The 17,351-nt window shown below is 43.3% G+C and overlaps 2 protein-coding genes across 5 annotated transcripts in view; one reads left to right on the top strand and one right to left on the bottom strand.

Annotated features, from left to right (window-relative positions):
* Nucleotides 1–388: 388 nt before the first annotated feature.
* LOC133479348 (IgGFc-binding protein) lies at nt 389–16,721 on the bottom strand. Its single transcript, XM_061776210.1, has 26 exons — nt 16,563–16,721; nt 13,360–14,496; nt 12,930–13,258; nt 12,258–12,840; nt 11,593–12,188; nt 10,974–11,517; nt 10,351–10,892; nt 9,747–10,278; nt 9,396–9,592; nt 9,043–9,184; nt 8,184–8,761; nt 7,506–8,070; nt 6,647–7,227; nt 6,015–6,576; nt 5,733–5,932; nt 5,483–5,618; nt 5,077–5,396; nt 4,435–5,014; nt 3,770–4,356; nt 3,102–3,669; nt 2,248–2,825; nt 1,625–2,180; nt 1,346–1,545; nt 860–1,234; nt 531–790; nt 389–457 (listed from the first exon to the last, which is right to left on the bottom strand). Exons 1-26 carry the CDS (start codon nt 16,603–16,605, stop codon nt 418–420), a joined length of 11,331 nt encoding a protein of 3,776 aa, XP_061632194.1. The 5' UTR covers nt 16,606–16,721; the 3' UTR covers nt 389–417.
* The window catches only part of si:dkey-262k9.2 (uncharacterized), a 15,145-nt gene continuing 12,566 nt past the window's right edge, over nt 14,773–17,351 (top strand). Inside the window, exon 1 of one of the 4 annotated variants that reach the window (XM_061776217.1) lies at nt 14,773–14,890. Coding sequence is in view for 2 of the 4 variants with exons in the window: in XM_061776215.1 (XP_061632199.1) it covers nt 17,233–17,268 (36 nt within the window). In the remaining 2 variants the exon portion in view is untranslated. Of the gene's footprint in view, nt 14,891–17,052; nt 17,269–17,351 lie in introns of those variants that run through there. The other 3 variants (XM_061776219.1, XM_061776215.1, XM_061776216.1) reach the window with 3 other exon arrangements.

The raw sequence follows: 17,351 nt of genomic DNA, 5'->3' as shown, positions 1-17,351 counted from the left end.
ATAAATAAATGCAAGTGATTTAACATTCTAAAACTTCAAACTAGCATTTGAGATAAAATATCTACCCATCTCTTATTACTGGAATGTATGCATCTCAATCTTTGAATGCTTGAAGCTTTCTAGGCCATTTATGCTCATAAGAATACTAACAATACCACGTCTATGTAAATCTTAAAGCTCAATAAAGTAATATTTGTGACGAGTTATCTTTCATTCAACGTCAATTACAGATGTGTAGTAGTTTGATGCAGGACCAAATGCCCAAGTCTGTATTTTTACTCAGCAAGTCTGTTCAAATTCCTTCAGTAATGTTACTAAAATAAAATTAACAGTGTAAAAATGGAAAAAATTAAAGGGCCCCATCACAAATTCAATGTCACACAGTACAATAAGTTATCATTTTTAATGTACATTCATTCATAAATTGACATTTACCCGGCCAAGTCCGAGAGTGAGGCTGTGGAGGAAAACAAACATTTTAAAAATAAAATGAAAACTACTGCCTGTACAAAATGTTGCATTCCACCTACCAGCCTTGAAAATCTGAGAGCGCCCATGACCTGACCAATGTATGAGAGTGGGGGTCATTAAGGTTTCCACAGATGCCACACAATTTTCCAGAGTACCAAGGAGCCGCCTTGAGTGTGACCATAGTGATGCCGATCTCCATTTCCAGTCCAGCATCTCTCTTCAGGACCACTACCACCTCAGACTTGTCCCAGGCCACACCAGATGACAGCGAAACCCCTAAAGGCAACGTGTAAGGCAGAGCCACAAGGTGTCCATTCACCTGTGGTACGGACAGTGGAGTGATTAAGACCAACCAAAGGACAGACAAATATTGTGATGTAAATGGTACCTTCACAATGCCATCCTGGATAACAATTGAGAATCCCACTAGGAGGATTTGGAACACTGTAACAAGCCTGGTGCCACTCCCATTGCAGGGTCCGTAGTAAGAAATCAGGCTGAACCCATTTGGAGTGGTCTCGTTGCAAAGGCCCATCAGCTTGTAAGCAGTTTTTGGCGCCAAGCTCAGCTGCTGTCCATTAAAAGTAGAGACCCACCGGCTGCTTCTGAGTTGACAGACTTCCCGTCCAGCACAGCTCCAGGAGCCGTTCTTCAGAGAACACAACTGGCCAGGGCCGCAGGCTGCCTTCTCACACAAAGCGCCACCTAGGGGGTGGCACCAGCATCGCTCTGTGCAATTCTCATTGTACAGCTGCTCATCCAGCTTTTTATTAAAAAAAAAAAAAAAAAAAAAGGGGGAGAGACAGGTGTGTTAAGAGTGCAGTTAAAGTAACATACCTATTAGGGATATTTTGTATACAGCTTATACATTTACCTTGATATATCTACCATGAACCACACACCCACACTGGCTGACTGGTACACATTCATCCCCATCAAACACATTTCCATCCTGGCACTGGCATCCTCCCGAACAGCCAGCTGCTGCCGACCCAGGCTGGAGCAGAGCAGGACACGAGTTGGAATTGGAATCAACACACCGACTTGGGCTGCTGTGGTCTGGACACTTGAAAGCTGGCGTTACAAATGAAAAAAACATTTAAAAGCGGGTCAACATACTTTAATTTGAATTTGATCAAAAAAGGTCACTCACAGCAGGGGCCATTTTCTCTCCAGGAAGCTACAGTTAGTCCTTGGGCCTGGCACGCTGCCGCATAGGCTTCCAGCGCTAGACATGCAGCTTCATTAAGGGCTGCCCCACCACAAGTGGCTCTGAGGCACACATCTCTGTATACTTGGGGTTTAACACCCCAGTTCCAGCAGTGATTGAATTCAATACTAGTGGTCAAGAGGATGTCACAAATTGTTTTGGCCTTGAAAGATGGTGTGCACTGACCACAGCCCACTCCACAAGTCTCACTGCAATTCTGTCCAGGAGCACCAACAGACCAGCTATTCAAAAAATCTGCAATACTTTTGGCAAGATAACCACTTCTTAGTTCCAGGTCGTCCGATTTGTCCCCATTGAAATTCCCACAAAGGCCTGAAGCTGTGCTGTTGTAATCCCGTGGTATGCTCAACCTGAGATACTTTGTCGTGGACAGCTCAAGACTCACCCCAGCCACAGACTTCATGATTAACCTACCACCATCTTCATAAGCATTAAGTATATCATTACTGTAAGGCAGCTTGTAGTCTTCACCATTTACCTGAAATGAAACACTGGTTAAATCTTCAAGTCAATTTAAATTCAGTTGCTCAAGATGCAGAACTTACCTGTATTTCCCATGGCATTTCTGGATTGATGGTTACCTCCACTGCAGCCAAAATAAACACCAGCTTGCTCACAATAAACACAGAGTCATTGATGTGCTTCTCAAAGCTAAGCAGCAGCCGGTGGCCATGCATTTCGTTAGGAGAGCGTTCGGACACTAAATAGGTGCAAGCGCCATAGTGCGGTATAACCAAATTGTCAAAGGTGACGTAGCCAAACCCAGCAAAAACTTCACATGCTCCATATTGCCGGGGTATTGGATCAAAAAGGCCAACACTTGAGAGGCCCCCTATGGGCTTACAAGGTGATGGACTGCAAGACACTTTCCTCTGATGACAGTAACAAATGTGACAACTTTTTGAGTCAGAAAAGTAACCAGCAGGATAGTATTGATCCTCATATAAGCAACCACAGTCTGCCTCCAGTACACAACGATCATTACTGAGGATATAACCGGCATCACACTGGCAACCCTCCTCACAACCGCCGCTGCAGTTAGTTGCAGAGGAAAGTCCAGCACACGTAACAGGACATCGAGGGCCACACAGTTCATAGTGACTGTTTTTGGGGCACCTCATACCTTTGGAAAAGAGGGGGTGGGGAAACAGTGGGTGAGTACAAGTAAATGTATAGTTAACAGGTTTAGATTTTACCTAGACAGAACATAAGTTGTCTTTATTAGTTGCAATTGATAGACCAACTGTTACACAGTACAAACTTGAAAACTCCCAAGTTAGCAGAGTAACTGGTACAAGCCTAAAAATCTGACAGTATATGATACACAACTGTACCTCAAGTCAGTGATTTAGCATTCAGTAAAACATTCAAAAGTGTAATAAAAAGTGCATTTACTCACCACAAAAGGTGTCACTCCTCCAGTGCCTGACGGGTAACAGAGCTGCTTGGCAGGCAGCTGCATAGACCGCAACGGAATTGCAAAGTGCCAAATAATGTCCTCCATAAAAACAGGTGTCTGCTAAACAGTTGTGGAAGTACGGCTTTGAACTCAAAACTAAGGCACACTCTGCAAAAGGACCGAGTTCATCTCTGAGTACCCCACAAAAATCACTTCCCTCAAAAACTTTCCGTGCAGCTGCAGGGCAATTCTTTGGTGTGGAAGCGCAGTGGGACCGACAGGCCGTGGCTCCTCCCAACCTCCAGCTGTGAGCAAACTCTAGTGTATTTTGAGCTTCCTCTTCATCTGGCATAATCTGGTCATCGTAAGGGTCAGAGTTGGCATTCCCACAGAGACCGTGAACAGATGATGCATAACTGCTAGGGAGGACAACCACCACAGTGGCAGTTTTATGGACAATCAACTGCAATCCTGTATCTATATGAATAACTAGTGATGAAGATGTGGGATAGGCATTGAAATGGCCTGTATGGTGCAAGTATGGCAAAGGTTTATGCATTCCATTAACCTGAGGGTAGAGAGAGAGAAAAAAAAAAAAATAAGTTTAATTTTCTGGGTAACATTTAAAATTGTAAGGGGGGAGAGGAGAAAAAAAAAAAGGTACTCACAAGTACTTTGTCAGGATCTTCTTTGCCAACTGCTATCTCTAGGCCGTAGATTGAGAGCGTTAAATCTAGGCTATGAAACAACCTTTTGTGACAACTTGCGCCAGAGATGGTGATGTTGAATGGTTCAAATCCATTTAGATTGGCGTTTGTTTGAACTAATATATAAGCACAATTGTCCCTAAAGTCATAATGATGTCCATCAAAGGATTTAAAGTGCAGCCCAGTGACAATAGTACAGTTCTGAGGTTTGTCAGCTTGACACACCCTTTTTTTAGCAAGCCGCTTGCAGGACATTCCTTTAGGGCACTGGGATGAGTTGCACTTAGTTTCTCCTGGTTGACAGATGCAAAGTTGTCCACAGTCATCCGGGATCCAGAAAGTAGCATTAAGGAGGTGGTATTTGCCTGTGGAGTCAGTGCAACCACATTGCTTAGGTGGCACGCAACCCTCTGGACTCCTGATGAAACCCGGGTTACAGAAGCAGCTTTGGACACAAGCCTTATTACAGGATCTCCTTTTAAATTCGCAGGTCGGGGGACAGGCTGAGCCACAAGTCTTGTAGTGGCTGTTTGGTGGGCAGCTCACAACTGAAACAATCGGTACATCATTTAATTCACAATAGTCAAAGAAAAATTCACAACATGGCCCTTGACAAGAGTACTTACCAATGGTCCGTTCAGGGGGAAAGTCATCACTTAGCTCTTCACAAACAACAGAATAGGATGTTGTAGCCTGTTCAAGAGAAGCCTCTGACCTTCCTTGCATGAGGTCAGCTATACATTGCTGATAAAAAGAATCTGGGCTGACATAGCTGTGACAATGTGAAAATGGACCAGTTGGGTCAATGAGATCATTACAGTGAATTTTCTGACTGGCAATGATTCCATTGGGCACATCTTCCAGCAGTGAAGTGTCATTCAATTTGTTCTTTTTACAACCAGTACAACAGTTATGATCGCTATCAAAAATGCGATAAGCCTGTGCCAACTCCACACTTGTTTTGGCGGTTGGGAAACCTTGTAAATGTATTACAGAGTCATCTTGAGGATCACCGTTAAAATTGCCACAAAGCCCATAGACAATATCCTTATAGTTGGGGTCCAATTTTATGAGAAGGGTGGTATTCCAGTCAAACAGTACATTCAGCCCAAAGTCAGTCTTCAGTAGAGTTTTGCCTTCCTTGTTTGAAACTTCAATCTTACCCCGAAGCAGAGTAACAGGAATGCAATTTACTTGACCATTAACCTGAAAATAAGGAGTATTAGTTAACATCAGGAAGCACTGCTTTAACATTAAACTAAACTTACTTGTACACTGTCCTTGTCCACCAACTTGATCACAAACCCATATGTTTGTACAGTCACCAGCTGCATGGACGACACTTCTTTGCAATCACTCTTCTTGGACACCAAGAAAGGCATCGTTCCACCCGCTGCACCTTTGCTGCCTGAAAGCAGATAGGTACAGGTACCCTTGACGTCATAGTTTAATCCATCGAAGGTGTGGTAGTGCTGGCTTCCCCAGGTCCAGCATCGACCCGGACTGCTCTCACAAACTGCTTCACCGTTGCTCAGGTAGCAACGCTCAGATTTGTCACATTTTCCCTCACAGGAATCTTGGTCTGGCTCTGATTAAAGACATTTTAAAAATTAAAGAGATGTAACAAGCAAAAGAGCAGTGATAATACACTTTTCAGTCATGGAAATAGCTCACCATCTTTGTGGCAGCCAGCCATTCCATCTAAAACCAGACAACTGTGCAATGGCGGACACTTGTTTTCCTCACAGATAAGTGGAGGCCCACAGGTGCAGATCACAGTACAGTTTTGTAGAAGTTTGCTTTCAGAGGCCTACAATTACAAATTAACAAGCGTTATATGTTTAGAATAGATTGTTTACTAAGCCAAGTATTGAAGATACTTTTAAAAAAATTGTTAAATTTGTTTGTATTAGTGAACCCCAACCTTAAGCCTCCTCCCTTCATGCATGCAGCCACACTGCTCTGCTGGAACACATGCATGCCCATCATAAAGGTGATTGGCATCACACTGGCATCCTTCCTCACAGTTTCTGGGACACTCCGTAGCAAAGCTGATCTCAGGACAGAGCGAGGAGCAAACATTGGCACATTGGCTGAAATGGCTGAACTGAGGACATTTCTGAGCTAGATACGATATGGGAGGAAAAAAATAAGTCAGACATTTTGTTGGTCTTTAAAAGTATTGTTAACCATCTTTTAGGCTTACCACAGCCTGTGATGTTCCTCCAGGAGTCAACATTTACACCAGCCATTTTGCATGCTGCCTCATACATCACTAATGCACCACATAAAGCTTGCTTTTGGCTCTCTGCATCACTAAGATTATTCAGGCACAGGGTGTAATATTTCTGAGGGCATGTTGAATTATGACAAGAGGAGAATGGCCCCTTTGGCTGGGTGACAAGGCCACAGTACAGGTCAGAGGTATACTCTGGCACAAGGGACGGAAAACGTTGGCAGGTGCCGTCACACGTTTCGTTGCAGGAGGATTCAGAACCCGACAACTTCCACGACTGCCCAAAGATGTCTGGATCAGAGACAGCAGTACCGTTGGGTAGCTGCATGTCATCAGAGGGATCATCATTGTAGTTCCCACAAAGACCACATGTTGACTGGTGATAAGCATTTGGTAGCTTGACCTCCAAGTAGTTACTAAGGTCAGAAAGAATCTCTACTAAATGTGCAGTCTTTATAATCATCAATTCATTTTTCTGATGCACAGTTACATTGTTCCCTGAGAATGGGAGGTTCTGGTATACTTCATTAACCTAAAAAAAAAAAAAACAATTAAAAAATGCAAATACTGTAATCTGATTATTAATGACAATCATGACCCACCTGGATTTTTTCAGGATAAGCAGTTGACATCTTAAAAGTCATATTGTTGACTTCCAGATAGATCTGGTTGCCTCCACTGTAGTTAGCATACAAAGCGATCAAAACTGGCTCCACATTCAGGTCCTTGAGAGCACATGTGTGAACCAGAGTGTAGTTGCATGAACCATGAAATTCAAATGCCAGTCCATCAAATGTAGTTAACTGGGATCCGTTAATGGAGCAGTGTGCCTTTTTAACTTTGGGGTGGCACCCTTGAATGCCCCTAATAAGGGTACACTCTTCATCCTGACTACATGACACATCAACACATGTCAGGTTTCCACCAAGATCACATGAACACCTTTGCTCACACGTAGACACCACCTGCCCTGGTAAGATGTATTCTGCAGAAGCAGATCCGTGCAAACAGCCACAGTTGGATGGATGGACACAGCGCCCTCCACTGTGGACTAAACCTGCTTCACAGAGACAGTTCTCCCCAATGTTTGGAGGGAGCTCAATTGTTAAATTAAGCCAGCCAAGGCAAATGTCAACAGGGGAAATTCTCATGGTGTAGCTGGTACTGGAGGGACATGAATCATCTGCAGAAATACAGTGGAGACAGAGGCCAAGGTCAGTGCGAGTGACCAAAGAAGCGTTAGTACCATCTTGTGGATGGGTGGGAGATTGTGGCCTTATTAATAAATTTGGACTGGACATTAAAACATTAGCATTTGATTTATCTGGGGGGGAAGACTATTAGACAATGGATTATGCTCATGAATTTGACAATCACATTAATTTTCATGCAGGGATAATTTGACTATTAACAAAAATTACATCAGGTTGCAACACAAGTGCTGCGCAATTTAATACTCACAGCAAAATCCAGGGCTCCTCCAGGCATAAACTAAAGCCTTGCGATGAAGGCAGACATCAGCATACTCAGCCAGGGAACGACACACTGCAGGCAGCACATCTCCATAAAGACACAGGTCACTGACGCAGCTCTTGTAAAAGCTGGAGGGGTCCACTTTGCTATGACAGTGTTTGAATGGTCCATTAACTTCCAGAATCTTTCCGCAAGCCGCTGGGTCAGAGAACCGGTCCAAAGCCTCAGATGAACAATTCGGACAGCTTCCACCTAGACAGCCTTCCACACACGAGTGGTTCAGTCCAGCTCTCCAAGCTTTCCCAAATTGTTCTGGTGTGAGAGTCTCCTGTGTGCCATTCACTGAAAGGTCATCAGTAGGATCAGAATTGAAGTTACCGCACAGGCCGCAAGTAGTATTAGCATATGTACTAGAGAGACTAATGACTATGAGCCCTTCTCTGCTAACACTTAAAAAGCCAAAATCAGAGTAGATGTAAGTGTGCAGCCCCAATGAAACCACCAATGCGGTTCTGTTGACGTAGAATGGCATGTTCTTCTTGACACCATCAACCTGTAGGGGATGCCAAAAATAGCATTTTGAAGTCAACATCACAGTACAACGCATCCACAATGCAGAATCTGATTTACTTAAATTTAAGTGGCAAAGGCATAGTTAAGACTTACCTCTACGCTTTCTGTATTTTTGCTATTCAGTTTAACATGTTGGTCATTTATGCTGACAAAGACATTTTGTGCTGACTGATTATGCGCATCTGTCTGCACATCAACGTCGATGACATCAAGAACTTGCCACTGTTCACAGATCCCCAGTAACCGATACCGGCAAGTGCCAAGGAAATTATACTCTCGCTTGTCGAAGGTGAATACACTATGACCACTATAGCGGCAGATCTTATAATTATGCTGCACACAGCTTCTCACTCCATTCTGAAGACCACAATATTCATCATCACCACAATAAGCCTCGTGGCAATGGATCTGGTAGGTGTAGGGGTCACATATACACTGTCGAGTACATGACTCTGCCCAAAAGGTCTCATTGCCATGGTAATGGTCTCCATTGTATGTACAGCCACACTCAGATGGGGTGACACAGGTGTCACCATCCAGAAGAAACCCAGGGTCACACTGACATCCTTCCACACAACCTTGGGTGCAGGGTGAAGCGACGTGGCCCTCGCACGTCGAAGGGCAGGCTGTCCCACAGGATTCATAATGGCTATTTACTGGGCAGAACAAAGCTGAAAAGGGGTGGGGTGGCGGGCAAAATGTGCACACAAATATTAATTTAAAATATCTTGCCAAACACTTTAGAGTCAGACATGCTTACACCAGGAAGACAGGTCCTTTTGTACATAATTGACTAGTTCAACAGGAAAATAACAGCCTCATAAATTAAAATGTAGTGTGCATACAGTATAACAAGTGTAGTACAGCAGACTTTCAAAGAAAATATTTCAACCTGACTGAGCAGTTGTGGTGAAATGTCCACCAACCAAGTGGAAGATGAGGGTGGGCTTACTTTTTTCCTTTGCACAGTGCCAAGTTTCATTAAATACACAGTTCTGACCCTTGGGGCAAGAGGCTGTTTTACAACACAGGGTGGCAGTGGAACAGCAGTTACAGCGATTAGAACAGTTCGCATTCCACAGAATTTCCCCAACCTATACAGTGACAGACCACGGTGGAGAAAGAAAGTACCATAAATGTACATTCCTCTAAAGTCCAATGAACTATAAACAAGATTTATATGATTAGCATATTACGCATGAATTTGGTCATTTATACCAACAGGTTTAAATTTGCAGAATCTGCAGAAAAGTCAGTCCTCATGCTTTACCTTTAGATGCATCGAATAAAAATGCTTTTGCTCACCTTATAGTAGTGCCCGAGGTAGAAACATCCACATTGCTCAGGTCTGACACAGCCATATGTACTCTGCACGTATCCAGCATCACACTGACATCCCTCATAGCAGGGCCATGGACAGGGTACATCAGATAAAATAGCGCAGGACTTAGAACATGCACCAACACATGCATTGTAGCGGGAGTGCCCAGGGCATGAAAGTGCTGTAGGAGAGAATAAGAATAGTGGAGGGTGTGTGAATGTGTTGGGGTAGAATCATGGGTCATCTTGTGTCCCTTTTAAAAAATACAAAAATAATTTGGACAAATTTAGCTATGAACAAGGTCACAACAGTCAGGAAAACCAGTGAAAGCTTACCACACTTATTCCTCCTCCATGGTTTGACCTCAGCTCCAGCATCCTGGCATGCAAATGTGTACTGACTCAAACTGTCACAAAACAATTCAGTGTTATTTGACCTACACAAATCTTTCACACAGTTCTGGAAAAATGGCACTGGGTCCACAGTGGAATGGCAAATCCCAAAAGAGCCTTCATGAGCAAGCAACATGCCACAGAGGTCATCTGATTCAAATTCCTTTGTGGAGTTGCACAAAAAACAGTCATGACAGTCAACAGAGCAGTTTGTTCCAGTGGGAGAAAAGCACCAGGAAGATGGTTGCATGGAATCAGACAGACTTCCTTGCTCATCTGTAGCAGCAGTAATTGAATTTCCACACAAGCCACAAACTCTTTTGTTTGTGGCTGGAATAGTTATTTGTATTAGGTTAGGTCCTCCAAAGGTGACCACAGTGCTAGCATCTGCAGCGATGATACGAGCCAGTAAACCAGAAAGCAGCACTGCTACGCCATTCATATGAATAGGAAGGTCCTTCATAACACCATCAATCTGCAAGCAAAAGCACATTCTTCATTATTGGAAGTTACTTCACCCCCCCCCTGTAAATTTGCAGCCATTTACCTCAACTTTTCCAAAATACTCCCTAGACAGTATCAGGTTCATGTCATTGATTCTTAGGTACAGTTGGCCTTCGCGGATAACAGCAGAAAACCCAGGTTCGTCACACAGCTGAAATATGAGGTGAGGCAAATTCCCCATGTTCAATTCAAAGGGATGTCCGTGGAAGGCCTGCAAATGTCTGCCACCCATGATGGTGCATTTCAAGTGTGTGGCATGGCATGCGCGGCGGCCGTGTTTGATGACACATTTTGTTCCAGCTGGACATGTGTGCCCTCTACATTGCACTACATTGTGTCTCACACACACACAGGAGCGAAGGCAGTTCTCATCAGGGTGGAAGTTTTCATGCAGTTTGTAGTAACTACCATTATGACTGCAGCCACATTCAGAATTGAGTACACATTCCCCAGCAGTGTGGAAAAACCCAGGTTTGCAAAAACAGCCCTCCTTGCATCTCTCTGAAAGAGAACTTTGGTTTTGAGCACAGGCAAACACGTGACTGGAACAGAGGTGGTATTTACTGTTGGATGGGCAAGTGACAGCTAAGGAAGAAAAGGAGAGCAAATTATTTAAACCAATTCTAATGGGAGTCTTAAAATGTGAGATTTTACTTTATTACTTACAACAGAAGCTGGAAGCTCTCCATTCATCCACTCCAGCCCCCATTTCTTGACATACTGCAACATAGCTGGACAGAATCTGGCACATGTTTGTCTGGTTCCCATTGCAGAGATCATGAACACAGTTATCATAGAAATCTTGTGGATCCACAGTATTGTGGCAGCTCTGGAATGGCCCCTCAGGATCCATTAACCTTCCACAGAAATTGTTTCCCTGATAAATATCCTGTTTTTGTGGACTGCAGCCTGATGTGCTCATGGGCACATCCCAACATTCATGTTCATAGCTGGTTCTCCAGTGTCTGATGGCTTGAGTAATATCAAAGTCATCTGGCACCAGGTCATCCTGTGGCTCATCGTTAAAGTTTCCACAGAGTCCACACAGATTACCTGCGAAGACCTTGGGCATTGTGACAATCAAGATGTCTGGGCTGTATGTCACAACAACACCAAAGTCAGTTTCTATACACTTAGACTGTCCTTTCAGGTACAGCATTACTTTGCCTTGGCTCAAAACAGAAGGAAGGTTCAGTAGCTGACCGTTTACCTGAAACAGGTTAAATAATTAAATACCAATATCATATCAAAAACTTAAGATGCTGTGTACAACAAAATACCTTACCATAACCTTGCTAGGCCACTCGTATGACATCTGAATGGAATAACCAGCAACAGACATTTTAACATGTCGAAAAGAAACATTGGCTGGCTTTTTGACATGGTTCTGAACCTCAACACTGAAGTCTTGCAGCTCTCCCCATGTGGGACAGTGCGATGTGAGTAGATAACTACAGTTTCCATGAACTTCAAACTTCCGGCCATCAAATGTGGTGTAGTGAGGATCTCCTTTGGCCACACAAAAGCCAGGTCCATCAGCATGGCAGCCAAGGACTCCATTTATAACCTTGCAGACTTCTCCAACCTGGCAGCGAGACTGAGTGCACAGAACAGTCTTAGAGTGAGGCTGGCAGATGCATTTCTCTTGACACTGGTCATCCTTCCAAAAGGTCTTTGTGGGAAGATAATAGGAGCCATTTTGAACACAACCACACATGCTGGGCAAAACACACTTGCCATCACTTAGCAGATATCCCCTGTTGCACTGGCATAATTCCACACAAGGGAGGGAGCAGTTACGGCGGGGCTCTGGGTTACCGCATGTCGCCTGGCAGGAAGACCCACACACCTCATAATGGCTATTAATAGGACAAGCCAGATCTGTAAAAAAAGTTCAACTCTTAGTGCTTCTCATTGAACAACGTTAACATGAAGCATTTCGAAACTTACGGCACTTTGCGATTGCGCTCCAGTTTTGGATCCTGGCCCCAAGCCTCTGGCAGATGTTGGCATAAGCTGTAAAGACCTTACACACTGAACTGGCCGTTGCACTGAGACACAGATTGTTCTCACAACTATGAACAAAGGGTTGAGGATCAATATAGACATGACAGTCACTAAAAGGTCCATCCTTCCTCTTCAGTAAAGTGCATTTATTCTCATAAGAGTTGCCCTTTATGCCAGGATAAGATTGCATGGGACTGCACACTTGACATGAGCCACCTTCACAGTCTTCCATACACACAGCTGTATTGCTGTCCAAGACCCAGGGGAGAGTGAAATCTATAGTTTGGGACAGATTAGTACCATTAGAGAAAACGGTGTCATCTGAGGTGCTGTCATTGGCATTTCCACAAAGACCACACAGAAGTCCATACAGCTCCGGGCCTGCTTCAACCCAAATAGTATGAATCCAGTCATACTGCAGAGTCATGCCAAAGGAAGTATCCAGAACAACACCACGACCACTTGGATACACTCTTAGGATTCCGTCACCTAAGATGAGCGGCAGGTACTCCCTACGTCCATTAACCTGTGAATTACAAAAAGACAGTTTACACACCAAAAGGCATGAATGTAATTTTTTGGTCCCCCCGCCCCAATAAAGGCTAGTGTGCTTACCCTAATTTGATTTTGCTCTCCTTTAACCATGGATATATTGAAACCTTGGATTTTTATCTCCAAACTGTGAATGCTGGAGACAGTGGCACCATTCAAATATGCTCTGCCTATATTAACCTGTAGTGGAATGGAAGCATTTATGCCTGGACAGGTGGTCTGAACTAAGGTATAATTACAATTTCCCAGGAGGACAAAATATTTTCCGTCAAAGGTGCGATAATAAGAGTCACCCCACGCATAGCATATTTTAGGTTTTAAGGAACATAGAGTTTCATTTCTGAAGGAGCACTGCTGTTTGTGACCACAGTGCACATCACAGGAGGATATTTCTGACACAGAGGGAAGAAAAAAAAAGAAAAAAGGTTAGCACATGGATACATGAACAGAAAAAGAAGGCATACATTAGAACAATGGGGGGGACAGTACTCACTTTTTTCACACACTGATAGATGAGACTCATTGCTCATGGTGCTCAGATAGTGTCCCACATCTTCTGCATAAGTAGAGCTGGAGCTCACATTGTTGGGCTTGTGGGGAAACTTGACAGCAGACTCAGTCAAATTTTGTGTGTGAGAAGTGATAGCTAGATGTGAAGTAATATTTTCTGCATCAAACATTTGCCCAGTCTGACAGATCTCATCTACAGAGAGCAGCACTGTAAGAGTTGTAGCACGCTGCTCAATGTCATGTCTGAAATAAATGAGTTGAAGTGGAACGTCACTAATGACGTGAACTTGATCCAAGGCCGCAACTGGGATGGTCTTCATTAGCCCTCCACTTAAAGACACACTGGTCTGTCCATTACTAGTGGTGACAACTATGTTAGAATTGATGTTGGTCATAGCTAACAGGAGACTGGGACTTGTTCCAGCATTTACGAGCGGAGGGACAAAATATTCATAACGCCAGAGAGAGACTGGTTTAAGTTCAGCAAATCCATACAGGCAACCCCCTAATAAGTAGTTTCCGCAGGTAAAACCAACTATAACCCCCACAGATGCTTGGGCGTAAAGCTCTGAACCAGAAAGGCTGAAATTACTTTGGAGGTAGATGCTTTCAAACAACCCTAAACGCAATTTAAGGACACTTCCCTCGGGGTATAAAGTTCCATTAAAGATCACATCCCCTGAGAGGAAAATTTCTATCGATGTCTCTCGATTGGAGTTGGTGATCACCATCTCGCTGACAGATGTCTGACTTGGGAAGTTTGGGGTAGCTGGATAGTAGTGGGTCCCCCAGGAAGACACATCATGAAGGAGGTTATGCTCACATCCAGTCTGGGTGCATAATGTCGCAAGAACTGTAACAGGCTGTACCGACACTATACTGAGGAGGGAGGAGGAACGAGCACTAGCCATTTCCACAGACGACGGCAAGTGAATAGTCTGCGACTGAGTGGCAGTGAGAGAGATGTTATGCATGAAGTCACTTTGCAGAACTTTCACAGCGACTGAAGTCCAAACGCCAGTAGCCGTTATGGTTACTTGGTGGCTAGCATTTGCTGTGGGGTCATTATGAGGTGGAAACATCATGAGAAAATTCCAACCAGTACTCGCCCCAGAGAGACCTGAGAAAGAGAACAAAATTCATTGTACTATACATTGTTTAGGGGAAAAACAACTCAAAGGAGGGCATGCTTGCATAAAGGCTAACATGAGTAGGTCAAACATTTGAGACAGTTGAATTTACAACTGTAAACCACACACTTGCATAAGGCTGATAACATCTTGTGTGCAGAGTTATACAGGTTTTCCAATATGCAAGCAGAGATAAGGTGTGGTGTCAGATTTCAACCAGCTGAGCAGCCAATGAAGTGCATGTTCCGAGTTCCTGACTGGGTACACCTGTATTAAACGTGCAGACCGGCTCCAGCAGTTCCCATGATAACAAGGATCTCTGTGGGAGAGCAACAACCTACCAACAGTGCACAGCGAGAATCCTGAGCTACAGCAAACTTTAATGTAAGTTTAAATTTATATTTACATGCTCAGATGGGACGGGCTTACTTGCATTAAATACAACATACCAACTTCCCAGCTTTTACTATTGACAGTGCATGTTAAAACAGCTGGAAAAAAGGTGAATGATTAGTTGGTGAGGTGTTAAATCACTTTTTGGCAAAATTCAAGATGGCTCAAAAAAAAAAAAAAAAAAAAAAAAAAAAAAAGTCATTTTGGTTGTTCCAAGGGCTGCAACATAGGCAGGGTCCTAGCATCACTAAAATGTGGACAAATGTGTGGGCGGGCAAGGAATTGTCCTGACTTGAGAGCTGCTTGAAGTGAGGGGAAAGACTAACCAAATGATGCAAATGCAGCATGTAGTCAGTCAGAGTAGGGATAAAGTCAGGAGCTGCTGCATGACTCACTGAAGTCAACCAGTCAGAAGTGTGTGAGCTAATTCGACATTTTAAATGAGTGGCTCAACTGTCGTGGCCCTGGGACCTGCTTTGACCAACTGTTGCCAAGTCACGACCCCTTTTTAGAGAAGTTCAAGAAAACATTCAAAAACAGCCTTTGAAGAAAATGTGCATACATTTAAAAAACAAAAAAAACAAAACCAACTACAACATGCTGCCATGTTCAAAATGCCTTTTAGAGCAACTTTAAAAAAGGTACAGAGGATAAACATAACCATGTTCTGAATGAACTAAAATTAAGTATCACAATAGCACAAAAGACAATCACAGAATGGCACATATCTGGCACTGGTGCCTTCTCTTTAGGAAAGTCCCTTCCCTAATATGTTAAGTGTGGGAACTTGGTATGGTACAGAGGTATTCCAAATACAAATGCATGCAACATTACGCCCGAAGTAATGACTGACACATGCCTGTCAAACTAAAAATTTTCCCAAATAAAAGGCACATCTGACATGGGATGCACATTATTTCACTGAACAAGGGATCGTCAGTTTATGACAGCATTCTAAGAAGTCTGAACGAGCTGTAGTCGATCACTAACCTACACAGTAGCAGAGTCATAATTACAATTCATTTGTATGAAGAACAGCAAGCAGTGGTAACTGACAGTCACTTATCACATATTCTTATGCCGCTGCTCAAGCTAGTTCATCGCGAGCTGTTTGCAACCACAAAACATCGTATGTCGGTAAAGTCTTAAACGGAGAACCTCATGAGATATACATTTTTGAACCAAAACAGGAGCATTCTGTACTAAAAGGTAACTTTGGCTGACCTTGATCTTATTGAGTGATGTGCGATTGGTTAAAACCAAGGAAGTGGGAGAGGAGAACAAACTTCTGCTCTTCTCCTGCCTTGCCACACAGTGTAGAAAATAGGTACTGTAGTACAATGCACACAAGCTGTGCCAAATATACATTTTAGTTTGCAAGCCACTATGAAAACACATGCCTCAAATTGCCCCCAGACCATAATTTGGACACCGCTTGTGTAAGACTAATTATTTCCAGTGTTAGTATGAAGCACGATTATCCAAATATTTTAAGCATTCATTTAAACCCTAATAGTACATTTAGCAATTTTTTACATTTAGTTTTTCTTTTAAATGGTAGTTATACTTATTTTGTCATTTTATTCTAGATTAGCTTGCTACATTTCTCTGGTGGGTAATTATAGTTTTGTACATATTCCAATTAAACCTGTCCAACACTTACCTAGGCATACCAGGCACACATGAAGCAGCAGTAAAGGCTGCATTTTTTCCCCCACACTGGAGCAAAGAAACTTTCCTTAACTATTTTGACTTGGTATTCATAGCAGATGTAGGATTTAACTCTAGCCAAATGGAACACGGGAATTATGGAGGCAAATTAGCTCACCTGCAACTAATATAGTCTTGTCAATTATCGCGAGATGTCACCAGCTGGATGTCATTGTCACGTCACGACGTTCTTCATGAGTGTCAAGTTAACGGTGACAGTGTATTGGAGCCCCGACTAATTTTTTATTTATTTATTTATTTTTTTTAAGTCGGGTTGATGACATTTAATAATGAAAAACAAATAAAATAAATATATTTTAAAAAAGACACATTGAAACTGATGTTTCGCTGCTTGGAACTTTACCGGAAGATGTGGCGGAAGGCAGGAAACTGTCGTAGTGGTCGCGGTAGTTTCCACGGCAGCGACGTATTGACGAAGAAAGGTGGTGCCCGACCAACAGTTGTGTAAATCCCCTGTCCCCTTCCCTCCCACCCTCGCTAGGTGAGAGCAAACTTTGGCCCGAGTTTGACTCACGCGCAATTGCGTTCCTGTAAGGAAGTGGGCTGCAGCTTTGGGGGAGTGTGTCATTCATAATGGCACGCAGCACAGGAGCATAACAAGGATGTACTTCATCCAGTTCACTTCGCTCTCTCGATTGGTATGTATAATGCAGGTATTAGTCATGCAATGTTATGATGCGAACCTTTTGAATTCATTTGCTAAATTATATATATATATATA

Source organism: Phyllopteryx taeniolatus, chromosome 6 (genome assembly GCF_024500385.1).
Source record: "Phyllopteryx taeniolatus isolate TA_2022b chromosome 6, UOR_Ptae_1.2, whole genome shotgun sequence".
NCBI lineage: Eukaryota > Metazoa > Chordata > Actinopteri > Syngnathiformes > Syngnathidae > Phyllopteryx > Phyllopteryx taeniolatus.
This window is presented reverse-complemented; position numbering and strand designations above follow the sequence as displayed.